Genomic DNA, 16,513 nt, shown 5'->3' on the forward strand with positions numbered 1-16,513 from the left:
GAGTCTTTAATCTTCCCTCTGAAATTACACAAGCCAGGCCTCCATCTTCTGAACTGTTTCTAACATTATCTTCCAAGCGCCTACACAACATCCCACAAAGCTCTTAACACCAAATGAATCTTCTAGCCTAAAGTTCCAACGTCCTTCCACAGTCCTCCCCAAAATATGGTCAGGTTGTCACAGGAATACTGCACTATGCTGGTACCAATTTTTCTTAGTCAGGGTTTCTTTTCCTGCACAATCATCACGACCAAGAAGCAAGTTGTGGAGGAAAGGGTTTATTCAGCTTACATTTTCATACAGCTGTTCATCATGAAAGTAAGTCAGGACTGAAACTCAAGCAGGTCAGAAAGCAGGAGCTGATGTAGAAGCCATGGAGGGATGGTCTTCACTGTCTTGCTTCTCCTGGCTTGCTCAGCCTGCTCTCTTATAGAACCAAGACTACCAGCTCAGAGATGGCACCACCCACAAGGGGACCTCCCTGCTTGATTACTAATTGAGAAAATGGTTACAGCTGGATCTCATGAAGGCATTTCCCAAGTGAAGCTACTTTCTCTGTGATAACTCCAGCCTGATTCAAGTTGACACAAAACTATCCAGTATACCCACCAAGCAATCTCACTGGCTGTTAGGTGACACTACACCTGGGTGGAAGTAAACAAGGATTTATTCACCACAGATAGAATTCCATGGCAAAAGTATGGATACCACAGAAGTCCAATTGGTGACCCCGTGAGTTCTGGGGTTACTCACAGGAATAAGTGAGAGGGGTTACTGACAGGAGCAGAGATAAGTCAAAGACAGGTGCAACACTAACACTTACCCCAGCATGGGTGACAGCTCACAAAGCTGGTAGCCTGGAGCACACCACATAGCCTGCATGGAGCTCTGTGTGTTGGCTTGGATGTCAGAGAGAGAAAGCTCTGGAAGGTCATATAATCCTGATTCCTTTTGACTCCAGGTGGTTGGTTCTGACTCTACAAGCCTGAGAAAGCAACCAAGAAGTGGAAGAGACAGTAGCTTATTTCACTCTGTCACTCTGGAGCATGTCCCCAAAGAACTGTGTAGAAGGGGAACACCTGTGCTCCAGCGAACATAAACTGTCACTCATATCCTGCTCAGACTTTGAGCTCTCACATATGACACCTGCAGGCTCATGGTGGGCCATGAAACTCTCTGCTTAGGACCAGGCCTACCAAATCCATCTGTCACCAATCTCCCGGGAAGCTCAGGAGTCTTAGTTTTAGTAGTGCTTTGATTAAGTCCAGGGCCTGCACAAGCTGTGTGCTGAGCTGTGCACCAGATGGAGAACCTCTGCTTTTTTGTTTGTTAGTTTTTGTTTTTGTTCTTGTTTTTGTCTTTTGTTTTAAATCTGTAGTCAGAAGCATGGTAGAATAGCTTCCTGTCATCCACATGTGTATTGAGGAGAGTTATGTCACAGCATCTTCATAGTCCCTAGACCACCCTTAGGTTCCAGAAGTCAGGAGGATACTTCAGAAGCAAGCACTGTTTAGACACTGGTGATTTGGAAGCCTAAAGGGGGCAGTGAAAAGAAGGGGTATGGAGGATAGCCCACGTATGGCCAGAGTTCCTCCTATGCTCTGGGCAGGCGAAAGTTTGAGAGCTGCCAGACACTTTCAACTCAGCCCTGGGTGGGCATCTAAGCCATTGACCCCATTCAACGGAGGTGGATAAGGTGCAGCTCCTGACCTGGGACCCTGATGCGACACCCTGTAGCCCATGGGTTATGGGAGAGTGGGCTGAGGGAGAGAGATTCTCACACAGGCAAGAGTCTGTGCAGCAGGCCTTGATTAAGAGCTTTATTATAGAAAAGCAGGGAGAAAGAGAAAAGGTAAAAGAGAGAGACCAGCCATGGCCAAGAGGAAAGAAGGGGGAAAGAGAAAGAGAGAAGAAAGGCTAGAGAGTAGGAGGGAGAGAGAAGAAGAGAGTGAGAGGAGAAAGGATAGGAGAGAGGAAAGGAGAGAGGAGAGTAAGGGGAGTAAGGGGAGTAAGAGCAAGAGGAGTAAGAGAGTGAGGTGGGTCAAGCAGCCCCTATTATTGTGTGCTGTAATCTTTACTGTTTCTAGGTAACTGGGGAGGAGTCTAGCCTGAAGGAGCTTGGGACATTGCCTACATTTCTACTAACCATGCTTCCCTTGTGGGGGCTTAGGGGGCGGTAACTTCAACAGGAGCCAGAGTTACAGGAGACATGAGAGAACTCTTGTCCCATGTAGGTGCATTATTACCACCAGGTCTCGGGGTTCAACATGTAGCCTCAACTGGAAACCAGGCTGTCTGTGCATAGCCCAATGCCACACACGTTGCTACACACACTCCATTGAAGTTTACTTGGCAGGCAAAGAGGCCTGGAAGCAGTCATGAGGCAAAGAGTTTCTCGGAAACTCACCTCCTAGAGCTTTGGCGTTCTCATTAACCCGTATACTCATACCCTATCCCTGAGTTAGTCTGGTGTATGGATCCATGTGTTCTCTTTTAGCATTATTTTAAGTGCCTTTTAAGATTGAATTCTGATATAGTTAAGCCTCCCACCAGTGTCCCAATGTTCCAGAAGCCTATGAGCTTAGAATCTGGTAGGAATGCAGTAAGTTACCTATTCAGTAACTAAGCATTACAAGAGCCGGAGCCAAAGCAGCTCAGGGCTGGTCTGCAGAGTATTTACTAAGGACAGTAGCCAATCTCACACAAACAAGGAAATACCATGAAAGAGCCAGGGAATCCCACTGAGATAGAAATCTTCAGTACAGGCTACATTGCATATTAGAAGCAAGTTGGTGAATTCTGACAAATGGAGATTCTCGACAGATACTTAAAATTTACACTCATACTAGAAATCATCAGGGCCCAGGAAATAGGGGGGTCTTGGTATTGCAGTATTCATGAGAAGATCTGCTAAAGTAGAACCCCTGGTGGTGGGCTTAACAATAGACTAGCTTTACACCTGGCTTCCTTCTTAGTGGCAGGGGCCTGGTCCCTGCCTTCTTTTGATGTATACATTGCTTTTGTATTGTGTCACTGTAACTTGGTAGATTGTATCTCTTCTGGTTTCTTGCTATTCTGCTGTATAAAAAGTTTGATGCTTGACCTGACAAAATACATTCAGATTCTACACAATCTCCTTTGTGTATCTGTCTGTCATTTCTGCCATCTCCTTGCCATGTGCACCCAGAGACCTGTCCTCGCAGACAAAGGAACCCAGAGGGTCTTCGGCAATGTGTAGCTCCCAGAAGGCATGAGGCTTCCTTAAGAACCAAGTTCTGGCTAGACACTGGCAGAACTGTGAGTTGGAGGCCTGTGTCACAGGCATCAGGCTCAGTCTGTGCAAGATGCCCTTCTAATGTGCTGTTTGGTTTGAATCTGGTTCCTTGTGTTCTCTAAGAGTTCCTGCACTGGAAACTTAGTTCCCATCATAGGGTCTCAAGATATGATGTGATGGAGAAGCATGAGACAAGTGGAAATGTGATTAGGACTCTGGAGTGTGGCCATGGGAAGGGACACATGCTATAGACTAGGTGAATGCTGGAGACAACCACAAACTGACTTGGCCATGTGATTAATTCTATTTTCTTAGTATCTGCTGGTGACCGGGTCCTCCATAGAAGCTAAAAAAATGAGGCTGCAGGACTGTGGACCTGAAGCCTTCAAAATGATTAGTTTTTCTTTATAAATACTCAGCCATGGTTATTTTATCATAGCATTATGAAAAAGAATAATACCCTTTACTCTTTTCAGTGCATACTCTATAATGAGAGAGCCTGTACCTGTTGGGCCTTCCATCAGCCTCTGCATCATGAAGAACCTATATATATATTCTTCTGGGCATGCCTGGTGGTTTGAGTCTGGGACCCATTCGAGGACATGGCTCATTGGTGGATTTGAGGCACATGGCTTTAGGATTGGCCACAGGGCAAGTATTTGGAGACTGGTGTGGGAAAGGACTTCCTGCCATGTCCATGGAGTAGAGCCACATGACAGGTTCTAATGCTGTAGGACCCTGGGTCCCCACTCAGTGTAACACCCAAAGGGGAAGTAACTGCATTCAGAACTGGGTAAATTAGGGTAAATTGATTTCTGCTTTTGGCAAGGTCACACACTGATTTCCAGGCAGAATTTCTGCTCACTAATGGGCAGGAAGCCTTAGAGATTGGAAAGTTTTTTCTTTTTGTTTTCTAAATGGGATACACTGTGACTCTCACACAATGCACAACTGGATCATGCCCCCAACACTGGGGAGCAGGGACAGATTTTGCTATTTTAAGCATGTGTGGGGGGCTGGAGAGATGGCTCAGTGGTTAAGAGCACTGACTGCCCTTCCAGAGGTCCTGAGTTCAATTCCCAGCAACCTCATGGTGGCTCACAACCATCTGTAGTGGAAATCTGATGCCCTCTTCTGGTGTGTCTGAAGACAGTATACTCACATACATGAAATAAAGCCTGTGTGGTCCTCAACAGACCCTAGGTATTCCTAGTCCTACTCAGTTCCATGTTCCTGGGGAGTTCAGTCTGGAAGGGTATGTATGTGCCCTGTGGACCCTGTCCAATGAGGGTGACAGATACTCAGGTATAGTGACTATTGTCTCTTAGCATTCTCTAATGAATTCTGCAGGACATTTTGGCAGCACCACAATTGATTGGTGGCACTTCAAAGTCCCACTGGTTGTCCCTGCAGTATCCTTTATCCCAATCAGTTCCAACCTCAAATCCAAAAATCCAGGCTTCCCTTGAATTGCAAGGCTTTTACTGTTGGATTCCTGTTCTTAGACACCTGGGAGGAAGGGGTAGGGCTTGCTGCATCTACACTGGTGAGCAGGCAAGTGGCTTCCTTGAGAGCAAGGATGTACCCATTAACACGTCCGGCTGGCTGTTATTTTATTCTGCAAAGAGAAAGCCAAGCAAGGCCTCAGGAGTAAAGAAAACTTCTTGCCCCACTGACTACATGCAGGTACACCTCTTGGGAAGAACTGCATCCTGTTTGCAGGAGCTTTTGAGTCAGATCAGGGCTAAGGAGCCTTGTCTTCCACCTGTTGAGAGAAGCTCTGCAAAGAGCCTCCAATCCAGGGAGATGGGAGAAGCAACCTTGTGGGTCACCGTAGGTACAAGTGAGACAGAGTGGAGAGGAGCTGACAGGACTCCATGTGAGCCTGTGGGCAACCTGGACCCCATAAGGGAACTGCCTCCTTTCACATGATTATGACCCTCAGATATCTGCAGCTGGCACAATAACGTTTCCAACCAGTTCTAGGGACAAGAGTGGGTTCAATTTAATTCTACCCTTGAATGTCCCAGGTCTGGAGTCCACACAGTGACCTTGGAGGTGTATAGAACAGGAAAACAGATGAGTGTTTTAGGGCTGGAGTGGTAGGCTTGAAAAGATAGGATAAAAGACCTAGGTTGGAGAATGGTGCCAGGCCACAAGCTTGTGCAACTAGACTTGGGAGGCTGTGTCAGGAAGGTTGATAGAGGCCAAACTTGGGCAGGGATCTGGTTTGGCTTGGCTGAGTTGAGCAGCCAGGCCTAGCTTAGGAAGCCTGAGAGTCCCTTCCTGCCCCATCTTCCTGATATCCTCAATCAGGTGTGTCACTGTTCTGGATTCACAGAGAAGCTTCCAAGTGGTGGAGAAGTATAAGCCCTGCCCTTAGCAAGACATGTAGAGACTCACAATCAGAATGATTGCCTGTGCCTTGTCCTCTTCCGTCAATGTCCTATCAGAACATTTCTTGATATCTGCAGCATTTTCCAGTACGTTAGTGTCTTTATTGTATTGTTTCAGGTACTCAACATACTCTTCAGTGGTCCCATTAAAAATATATATCAACTTTTCTCTGTAAAGCTGGGCAAAGCCCACAATCTGGAACACAAAGACAAGGTGACCACCTCCCCTTGAAAGACAGGCATCAGCACACCCCAGGGGATAGAGAGTGTGAGAGCCTGGAGAGCCTGCATCCCTGACACACACATAGAATACCCACCTCCCCCTGAAGTCAGGAGCAGGGCAGCTCTGAGCAGCAAGAGAACACCAGCGAGCTTCGTGGTAATGGCAGCAAGTGCTCCTACTCAGCTTGGTCCCCTTTTATAACTGCTCGGGCCTGCAGAGTGGGCAGGGAGGGACCCATGTCTGAGTCATTCCAGACCACTCCCAGGATATGTCTTGGAACTTCCTGGGGCTGTGAGTTTGTGGCATGGGGAGGAGTGTATTTTGGCAATACAAAAAGATCCTGGTCAATAACCTGGCTCAGCCTGGTCCCATTAGCAGTGATTTTCTTAAGGTCACATGTCATGTAAAGGCCAAAGAAAGGTATGGCTAGGGAAAAGGTCAAATGGTCTCTCAATCAGACCACCAGAAGTGAGGCCCATGTTACCCTGTTACACTGGGGACCTCACTGTCAGTGTCTAGACATGGCAGACTTCAGACCACTGGCCATGTGACCCCTGCCCTGTCTTTGTGCTGCCCCTATCTTCCATTTGCTTCCTGTCTTCCCTTGAACCAGTCTCATCAACCCAAATGTCTCCTGCTGTTGTAGGCAACCTTCAACTTGACCTTTTTCCTGTTGTTTGGTGTTTTTTTGAGATAGGGTCTGTCTACACAGCCCAGGCTGTCCTGGAACAATGTAGACCAGGTTAGCCTTGACCTCACAGAGGTCTTTGTGCCTCTCTCCCATGTGAATGCTGAAAACAAAGGCAAGCACTATCACATCTACCTAAACTTGACCTCTTCAACCCCTGGTTAAGGTTTATGTTTTGTGTTTTTGGGGTTTCTTTCTTTTCTTTTAAGATGTATTTATGTATGTATGTATGTATGTATGTATGTATGTATGTATTTATTTATTTGTTTATTCATTTATTCACTCATTCATTATGTATGTGAATACACTGTAGCTGTACAGATGGTTATGTGCCTTCAAGTTATTGTTGGGAATTTAATTTTTAGGACTTCTTGCTCTGGTCAACTCTGCTCGCTCAGTTCCTGCTCTCTTTGGCCTCAAGATTTATTTATTATTCTACACAAGTACACTGTAGCTGTCTTCAGATGTGCCAAAAGAGCGTTTCAGTTCTCATTATACGCAGTTGTGAGCCACCATGTTCTTGCTGGGATTTGAACTCAGGACCTTCAGAAGAGCAGTCAGTGCTGCTTCCCACTGAGCCATCTCTCAAGCCCTCTTTTTTTTTCTTTTTCCTTTTTGAGACAGGATTAGCCTTGAGCCCATAACCCTCCTGAGAAAGGTGTGTGTGCATACATGGACATGTATGTGTGTGTGTGTGTGTGTGTGTGTGTGTGTGTGTGTGTGTTGAATCCAGGTTTCCATGGGGCTGGCAGTAAACATTGTCAAAATCTGTTAGCTATGGTGACTCACACCTTTGTCCCCAGCTCATAGGAGGCAGAGGCAGGCCAATCTCTGTGAGTTAGAGGTCAGCCTGGTCTACATGGAGAGTTCCAGTCTAGACAGAATTACACAGAGAGAACCTGGTGATAACCATCATTAGTGTGTTCATTAAGCCCACACTGCAAGTGCCTCATGGTCATTGTGTCATAACTAAACAAGGCTAGTTCAGTTTGGAGCAACTTGGCCCCCTAATTGGCCACTGCCAGACTGTGTTGCTGCTCTAGGTACTCTGACTATTGGTCAAAAAGCCTGCATGATGGCCATTTTGAATATACTACAGCTCCTCTGGAAAAACTAGAGTCCAATCTCAGCTGGTTTCTCCAGCTCCTGAAGGTTTAGTGTCAGTCCATCTGTGCCAGTGTGTCTAGAGGAGTTTTGCTATCAGAGAATTCCATCTTTACCTGGGCCAGAGTGGAAGCATCTCTAGCAGAGGGATTGTTGTGAAGAATGCTAAGGGGCAAGGCTTGGGTAGGCTTCAAGCCCCTCCCACCTATGGAGGCAGACTGCTTAGGCCCATTCACTCAGCCAGGAGACACACTCATGATGACTCCCCTGGTATTGCCATTTTGGCCTCATGAAAGGCTTCTGTTGAGCAGTCTTTTTCTGGTCCTGCTATCAGGAGCATGGACTAAACAGACTGCAGTGGAGGAGGCAGCAGACAGCAAAGGCTGAGGCAGGGGTGTGAGGCTGAGTGGTTAGCAGGCTTAGCTGTGCAACAGGCCCAGCCCTTCCAGGCTGTTTCCATTTGGTAGCTGAAGCATTTGACAGGGCTGCAGGGCAGGAGACAGAAGGGTCATGGAATGAAGAGTGCATAGAGGGCAGACTCTGAGGAAGGATAAAAGGGATCCAGAGGACAGAAACTTTAGACTTTGTTTGCCAGAAGAAATCTAAGGAGCTTTGCAGTCTTTGGAGACTCCACCAGGGTCTAGGTGCAGCCCACTGCTGAGTGAGAAGGAGGACTGGTTTTCTGTCCATGATGTGGAGGAGGCTTCAGCACCGGTAGGCATCCGGGTCCCATGCAAGTGTGAGGACTTGTCACCAGAGGGTACCCCTTCTGCCTCTACCACTTGCCAGCTTTGGGGGTTGGACTCTTGCTGCTGTATATTCAAATGCTAAGTAATGGACCCCATGATTTGGACTTACCCCACCATCCAATTCTTTGGAAATCTGCTAAACAATTTCTCACATATACCAAATGTTGCTTTGTTAACTTTGCTCATCCTATTCTTGGGTCAAATAAATGTGTCTGACAGCCAATTACTGGAGAGAAAAGAGATATTCTTGTCTTTGGTTATTGGGCTTGGGGTCACTATAGGGATCATGAGGAGAGAGGAGGAGGCCACCATGAGGCCTGATGGCTCATGAGCATCTAACCAAGAGCAGTGGAGCACGAGTACAGGCTTATGGAGCAGAAATAACCTTGAGGAAGACATAAACAGCATGTAACATGGGGCTTGTGGTTTGGATATTAGTTAGAATAGCTCAGAACCTGCCCGATCTAGGCCCTCAGATCTTCAAATGAAATTCCAAGCCTTTGTGTCTTTTATAGAGGATAGCTAGAATGTATACTTCATTTACAGCCAGCTTTTGTTAACTGCTGCTACATATGGTGGGCAAATCAAGAGGCTAAAGCCAACCCCAGAGATCGTTCCTATTCCCAGGCACAATTTCTATCTTTGTGAATAAGGAGGTGTGAAGAGGAAACTTAAGGGTTCAATGGAGAGTCATTTGTGTTGGATGGTGTTTTGCTGGAGCAAAGATGTGAAGGGGCAAAGACTGAAGGAAACCTTCAGTTTCCTGAAGCAAACTGAGGTGAAAGGCCAAGGCTGACTCGTGAAGGAACATTTGACTGAAGCAGACACAGGTGAAAGGATTTTCAGCTATAGCAAGCATGTGAAAGGACATGTGGAGAAGCATCTTTTGATAATGACACACATGTATTGGTCCCACTTACAGTGTAGTTGAGCTTCATTTTTCAGGACTCCATAGAGAGAAAGATACCAAAAAACCTCAAGTGGTGTGTTGTAGTTTCTTCCCTCAGACTCTAGTAGATTGGCAGAGTGATGTTGGCTGAGGTAGACACACATCTGACACAGGACCCATGGAGGACAGGTGGTGCTTGGAGGGAGTATAAATAGAACTTGAAAGAGAAGTGACAGAGGTTGAGCTCCACTTGTTGGTCCAATTTATCTCTCCTCTCTGGATTTTTTCCAGGTCCCTGTTGCTGAGTCAAGCCCAGCCAGCTGAGGCTTGGCTGTGTTTGCCACCACTACTGATTCATGTTTGCTATCCTGACTCTATTGAAATGGACTGTTGATATATCAGTGAAGTGTTTGCAAGTGGATCGAGCTATTGCTGTCAATATGTGAACTGAACTGCCGATTTCCAGATAATACACACAGCAGCTGCTCCAAAGATCCATTTTGAACAGGTCCACACCTCTCATATACTTTTCTCCCCACTACCCTACCTCTGGTGAGTGGTTGGCAAAAAGGGATGTTAAAGCATTTAAGAACCATCAGTAAAGGAATGTTTGAAAAAAATTAAACTTACAGGTATCCAAGACACATAATTGGGGATCACAGGTGGGAAGCAGCATGTCTTTATCTCATTTCTTTGGACTTTGCCGGTCACATGACTGCATTGTGTGCACCTGAACTTTGAATTTATCATTGACCTAGTGTGTTTTTATTTGCAGTGTCTCTGTAGGAGGAAGGAAACCATTTCTCTATAAGTAAGATCCATGTGAGATCTATAGACTTCATATGCTGTGTTCTCAGTGCCTAAAATGTTTTCCCTTCACCTGCCTGGGAGATTTATCACTTAAATCCCCAGACTGAATAAAAAACGAACATATCCAAGGAGAGCCAGCTATGGTTTCAACATGTCTAGTGCATTCACCAAAAACCCACATTGAGCCTTGTTCTATGGTATGTGGCAGTGCCGAGCAGTGTATGGTGGGTGCTTGAGAAACTGAATGCAACCCCTGTACTCTGTCTTCCACAATCTGCTGTAGCCCTTCTGCTGTGTACCCTCTGTTCAGACAGAACCAGGCCAGGGATACCTGAGGTTGCCTTATCCTCAACTTTCAAGATTCCATACTATGAAGCAAAGTAATGTCTTTCCCATATCCATTGCCTCGTCTTAGGATTTTGTCATAGCAACACAACACAGATTACAGCCCTGCAGTGTGCCTGGATCCCTTGTGTATAAGAACACACCTGCCCTCCACCATAACAAAGGCTCTATGCACAACTTCCTCTTTCCTAGCTCCTTTTTCCTTGGCTGCATTTCTCTGTTCTTTAGATGTCTGAAGGCTCAGGAGAGCAAGGCCTTCCTCTTTCCCACGGTCAACACACATAGGAAGGCTTCACAAATGCTGGTTAGATTGGCTGAAGGGCTATCTCACTTCTTTCAAGTGTATAAACAGAATATGCAACACTATTTTCCCATTTAACTCAGGCTTGTGCTCAGACAACCCAGCCCCCTATGCCTCTGTTGTATAAGTATTTGTGTTTATATAATTTGGCTCACATAAAAGTAAAGATTGTACGTGTCTTGATAAGTCAGAATTAAGTAGTTTGTTCTAAAGGTACTTGACTGTCTCTTTCTGTATATCAGTTGGTGACAGAATGAAGTTTGCTGAAGACTTACTGGTTAGCTGAGCCAAACAGGATTCACATCCGGTAACTGTTTTGGCAATTAGGTGCCAAGTACTCAGATCTACTTGTAAGCTGTCTGTTGAGTCCACTGGTCTTTGTTTTTATAACCTTGCATGTCCCAAGAGCTGCAGAGGCCTGTAGAATGGTCCTTCTGGGGGCTTTTCTCTTCTGTACAGGGTTGGGAATGGAGGCAAGGGCATAATGTGTCTAAGCAAGTGATTACTTCCGAGTAACACTACTCTGCTTTTGTTTATGGTGTCTTCTCACAGCAACAGTAATCTTAACTAAGACTCATGGCAAAATATGTGTAGGCACAAAGTGGCCAAGGAAAGACATTGAGGTTTATTCAGTTGCTCTCCACCATGTATATATTATGTGTATGCATATTATATACTAATATGTATACATACATACACATAAATATATATGAGTTTATGTCTGGGTTTTTTTTTTGATGTTTTATTTAGTTTTCTATTATGTGTATGGGGATTGTGCCTGCATGAGTGTCTTGCAGTCATGTTTTCATTCCCTGTGGAGGTCACAGGAGAGCATGGGATCCTCTGGAACTGGAGTTACAGATGGTTGTTAGCTGCCATGTGGGTTCTGGGAAGTGAATCTGGGTCCTCTTTACATCTGAGACCACCTTATAAATCTGAGACAAGGCCTTTTAGTATACCTTGCTAATTTTGCTAGATGGGCTGACCAGTGATCCCCGGGTGGGCTGTCCGGTCCTGAGGTTACCAGGGTGCACTTTTTGCCAAGCTGTCCTCACAGGTTCTGAGGCTGAAACTCAAGGGTTCAAGTGTGTGCAGCAAGTGCTTCCCTGACTGGGCCACCATGTTGAATATTACAACTTGTAATTGAACTCACAGTAAGGTAGGTCAACTTCTAGGAGGAGCATCTAAAGATCCTTAGGAATTCTTCTGTATGATGTAAGAACAATGATTTTCATCCATGTTCATTAATATACCTTGCAGCCGTTCACACCAGCATGAGTTTATAGGTTATTTCACAATTATAGTACAATCCAGTATTATGTTATTCAGTTTGTTGTTCATATTTTTTTTGATACTCATCCATTAGGAACTGGTTTGGGCTTCCTCATGCCAGTTTCAAAAGATGTTTGTCTGTGTGTTCATGTGTTCGTGTGCTTCTGTGTCTGTGCCTATATATGGGCTGAGGTGCCAAGATGTGTGTATGTGTGTGTGTGTGCCTGTGTGCTTGTGAAGGTCAGATGACAATTTGGAGGAGTTAATTCTCTTCTTCTACCAGATGGGTTTTGGGATTTGAACTCAGATCTTCACCTTCAATCACTCCCCCTTTAATCACTGAGCTATCTCAGCAGCCTTTCACCTTACTTTTTGAGACCAGGTCTCTTATTGAACCTGGAGCTCACATGAGATTAGACGCACATACCATCACTCCCACGAGTCCTGGGGATCTGAACCCAGGCCTTTATGCTTGCATAATAAGCACTTTGCACATTTATCCATCTTTTTTGTTGCCCCTGTTTATGTGTGTGGTGCTGTGGAATAACCCAAGGGCTTTTCACATGCTAAAAACAATACTGTACCACTGTCTTAGGGAACTAGTGACAAAATGCCAGGAGAGAAGCACCATTCTGCTCCCAGTTTGAAGAGACACAGTCCATCATGGTGAGCTAGGCACAGTGAAGGAACTTGGGTGGTTGGTCACATCTACAATCAAGAAACAGAGGCACAAATGGTTGTGCTCAGCTGGTTTTTCCCTTTCCACCTATGACCATAGTTCACACTGCAATAAGAAAGTCAGTCTATTCAATTGGCCATGTATAAAAAAATTCCTTACAGGGCCTTGTTTTTATGGCAACTCTCAACACAGTCAGGATGATCATGGATTATTATCAAGATTAACCATCACACACCTCAAGCAGGCTGAGCTTGAATTTAAGAGCTTCCTGTCTCAAGATACGAATAGTACAATACCCAGATGACAATCTCATTGGTCCTGAAAATGTCTTCCTTAGGATAAGTAGGTTGATCTGAACTTGAGACAGTCTATACACACAGCACTGCCTGTGGCCTGTGGAGCAGTGTAGTTACAGCCAGGCAGTCCACAGTAGTCTGTGGGGTTGTGGACACTGAGAGTTCATATACTGGGGTGAATCCCTCACTCCACCACTCACTGCTTTAACCACATGGATCCTTTGAGACATGGTTCCTGACAGAGCTGGGAGGGGGCAAGATGAGGAGGACAACAGGAATGAGCTACTGTGGAGTGAAGCAGACTTTTTGGTAGAAAACCATCACTAGGCCCTGAGGATACCCATGTGGCCAAATATCTGGGAACTACCATGCCTGAGAGTCGCAGAGACCTAGATGGTCCTTCCATGTCCTCACAAATCGATTTCAAAGGCCTCAACAGCTAAGATGTTCAAGCGGCCCCACAAGAACCCAGACATACACACTTCTGCTCAGGCCTTGACCTCAGGCACATCCAGTGTTTTGGGTTGTTGGATCCCCACAGAGACAGAGACACTCCTTGACCCCTGTACCTTCCTGTCCAAACTTGGAAAGGACATGCTTTAGCCAGGAGAGGTGAGGAGTATGATCAGGAAGCAGAGTTGACAGGTGGAACAGGACCACAGGGTGTTTGGCTCAGCACTTGGGCTGCTTACAAAGGTCAGCTCTAACCCCTCTTTGGCAAGGAACAAACAACTCTCCAGAAACTGATGACATCAGCCTGTCTCAGGATGTTTGTTCCTCAGAGTGGGAGGGGCTCCCATCTTCCTTCTGTATGCAAGGGAATGTGTCCACAGGTGCTAGGTTCTTGCCCAAAGGTGTTTGGAGCTCCTGAAGACAGGTTTGGGGGGGGGGTGGAGTTTGCTGGGCTCAGGGTGATAATTGTTTATAAGGAAGAGGATTTGCTCCGAGAAGAGCATTTAGCATTCTCCACCATGAAGGGGACACTTCTTCTGCTGGCCTTGCTGGTGATTGGAGAGCTGGGCTTCCAGACAAGTGAGAGTGTGACCCTTGCTTAACCCATCTCAGTCCCATGTAGATCTCTAAGTGGGGTCCTGAGACAGACCTAGGGGTTCCTGGGAGGCCACTGGCAAGGAACTGCAGAAGAGGGTTGATGCTTTCAGCTCTGGGTTACAACATTTGGGGTGGGTGAGATGGGGAGACAGAGGTCTGCTGGTGATGAGTCTCATGATGAAGGCCCTTAGAAGCACAGTTGAAGCAGAGGCAAGAGTGGGGCTTCCTGAAGTTCAGATATGCAGGTCTGGCCACTCATGTGAAGTGTGTGTCTCATGGAATCCATGTTGTATCTGCGACGCTACTGCCTTTGCGAGGGTAGGACTATGGGAAATGTCAGTTAAGGTATTTATAGATGTGTCAAGGAATATTGAGCCTCTGTTTCTGTCAGCCTGTGGTATTTTAATGATACTTTTCTGTCTGTGTTTGCAGCGGAAGCATGCCTTTCTTTCTCCAGAACCTATGGAGCAATACTTACTCTACGTAAGAACTTCCTGCATGCTGACCTTTCACAGTTTCATGCTACTGTAGATGAAAGGCTGTCCTTTGAAAAACTCCAGGACTGCTTTCGTGAGGAAGGAGTAAAAACTATAACTCTGAATCCCCAAATTCTGGTAACGTCCTCCCTAATCCCACTTGACCATGCAGCAAATGGTGGAAGGCTTTGTGCAAATGATCAATGCGACCATTAATACAATGTCAGGTGACCTGTAACTGAGAAGTCAAACCCTTGCCCACCCTAGTACATGTCAAAGCAGCATGCCAGGTACACATTCAGCCAGTTCCATGCATGTTCCTGCTATTCACTGCCACATGCTGGGTAAACATGGGATTCTCACCCATAATAGGAACAGGGGAGTCCTTGGTCTGGCCTCTGCACAGGTATGGTACCTACAGGTCTATACTAAGATGCCTGAAACTTTTGTCTACTGACTGGCCAGTGACTTCTTTGGAACCTCCCTTGACTCTATTCCCCTGCCTCACATGGAGCCCCCCTTCCACTGGCATCATCTGAGCTACAGCCTGAACCTCCCTTAATGTCTGAAATGCCACACCCACCCCAGAGAGTGCCTGCAGCTGATCACCACAGCTGTCACCTGATGTCTCTTCTTTCAAGCACAACAGGATTGCAGAGATGTATATCTTGAACAGTGCAGCTCTCACAGTGTTTTCAAAAGTATTTTAGTTGATTGTCAGATCCTTCAAAACCACAGTGCTATCTAAAAAGGAATTTCTTCTAAAGAGCTCACATGGGGGAAATATTTTTAAATATGGCCACACAGCCAATGTGCCTGGGGAAATGTCCTCAGGTATGGGAGACATCACCAAACTCATACTCAGCTATCTTATCCTCCCTGTAGACTTAGACTCCTTCATGCCTTCCACAACCTTCTCCCCTCTTCCCTGCCTGGCTATGGCAGCTTTCAGGCTTCCTCCTGAAGGCTGTGGGTGGTCTCCAGTTCCCTTGAGGCAGAGTCTGTTGCTGGAGACCTGAATCACTGCAGGGGATTTTCTTTCCTGTGGATGGGGAGAAGTCTTTTTGTGTGTGCTTGGGGAGCCTGCTGAGCTCCTGCACCTTGCCTGTAGCCAGCTCTCTCCATGTCTGTCTCTTTTTTTTTTTTCCAGTTATCTCTATACTTAAGCCCAGAATGCAAGAAATACTATGGCAATGACTCCGTAAAGAAAATTCAAGATTTTCTAAACCAGTCAAATATCCATTAGAAGTTAATGGTTTATAGCCAACTCATCTTTGCAACGTGTCCGATCCAAGTGCCATCTTGCTTACCTGTCCTCTTTCTCTCCTGAAGTTGGATTCCTGACAACTGTGCCCTCATCCTGCAGTCTCTTAGGCTGATTCTAATAAATGCCTGCAGCTCTGTTCTTTGTCCCATGTCTATGTGCTGAATGGGAATCATATGAGGTCTTCCGATAATCTGGGAAACAGTGAGAGAAATGAATTGTGAGGTCACTGAGATCAGGGTGACTACACCTGACTGGCCAGTTCATCCTTAGAGAGCCATTGCAGCCCTCTTTTCTTTCCTAGTATGTAGACCAGACTGGCCTGGAACTCACAGAGATCCATGTGTCTTTTCTTCCCGAGTGCTGGGAGTATAGATGTGAGCCCCTACTCTCAGTTTACAGCATCTGTATGATACTGTGGAGACTGGGGTTGTCTGAGGGTAAATAGCATGTAAGGAGCCACAGGCTTCACCAGGCTGGAAGGACAGAGAGGAGGTTCAGAGATACTCACCTCATCTGTTGACTCTGGGCTTTCTCACAGGACTGTGGGCTCCTTGTGTCCAGTTATAACAGCGGAGTAACTTAGGGATGACATGGGTGTGCATCTCAGATTCTCTTGATTTGCTAGTGACACTCACTATTTGTCACAGCCTGACCAATACAGCAGGATCCAAGACAGTCAGGGCTACACACTGAG

At 46.1% G+C, this 16,513-nt stretch overlaps 1 protein-coding gene and 1 pseudogene across 1 annotated transcript; one reads left to right on the forward strand and one right to left on the reverse strand.

Moving 5' to 3' along the window:
• Positions 1-4,862: 4,862 nt before the first annotated feature.
• Positions 4,863-9,372, reverse strand: LOC115030360 (annotated as a pseudogene).
• A 4,610-nt stretch (positions 9,373-13,982) lies between these two features.
• LOC110289128 (secretoglobin family 2B member 24-like) lies at positions 13,983-15,954 on the forward strand. Its single transcript, XM_021155312.1, has 3 exons — positions 13,983-14,058; positions 14,509-14,690; positions 15,703-15,954. The coding sequence occupies exons 1-3, from the start codon at positions 13,998-14,000 to the stop codon at positions 15,796-15,798; spliced, it is 339 nt and encodes a 112-aa protein (XP_021010971.1). The 5' UTR covers positions 13,983-13,997; the 3' UTR covers positions 15,799-15,954.
• The last annotated feature ends 559 nt before the right edge of the window (positions 15,955-16,513 follow it).

This window comes from Mus caroli, unplaced genomic scaffold (assembly GCF_900094665.2).
Source record: "Mus caroli unplaced genomic scaffold, CAROLI_EIJ_v1.1 scaffold_14751_1, whole genome shotgun sequence".
In the NCBI taxonomy this organism is placed as follows: Eukaryota; Metazoa; Chordata; class Mammalia; order Rodentia; family Muridae; genus Mus; species Mus caroli.

Coding starts and splice junctions, on each gene's coding strand:
- LOC110289128 (XM_021155312.1), top strand. CDS start 13,998: ATGAAGGGGACACTTCTTCTGCTGGCCTTGCTGGTGATTGGAGAGCTG. Junction 14,059..14,508: donor AGAGCTGGGCTTCCAGACAA/GTGAGAGTGTGA, acceptor CTGTGTTTGCAG/CGGAAGCATGCCTTTCTTTC. Junction 14,691..15,702: donor CTCTGAATCCCCAAATTCTG/GTAACGTCCTCC, acceptor TTTTTTTTCCAG/TTATCTCTATACTTAAGCCC.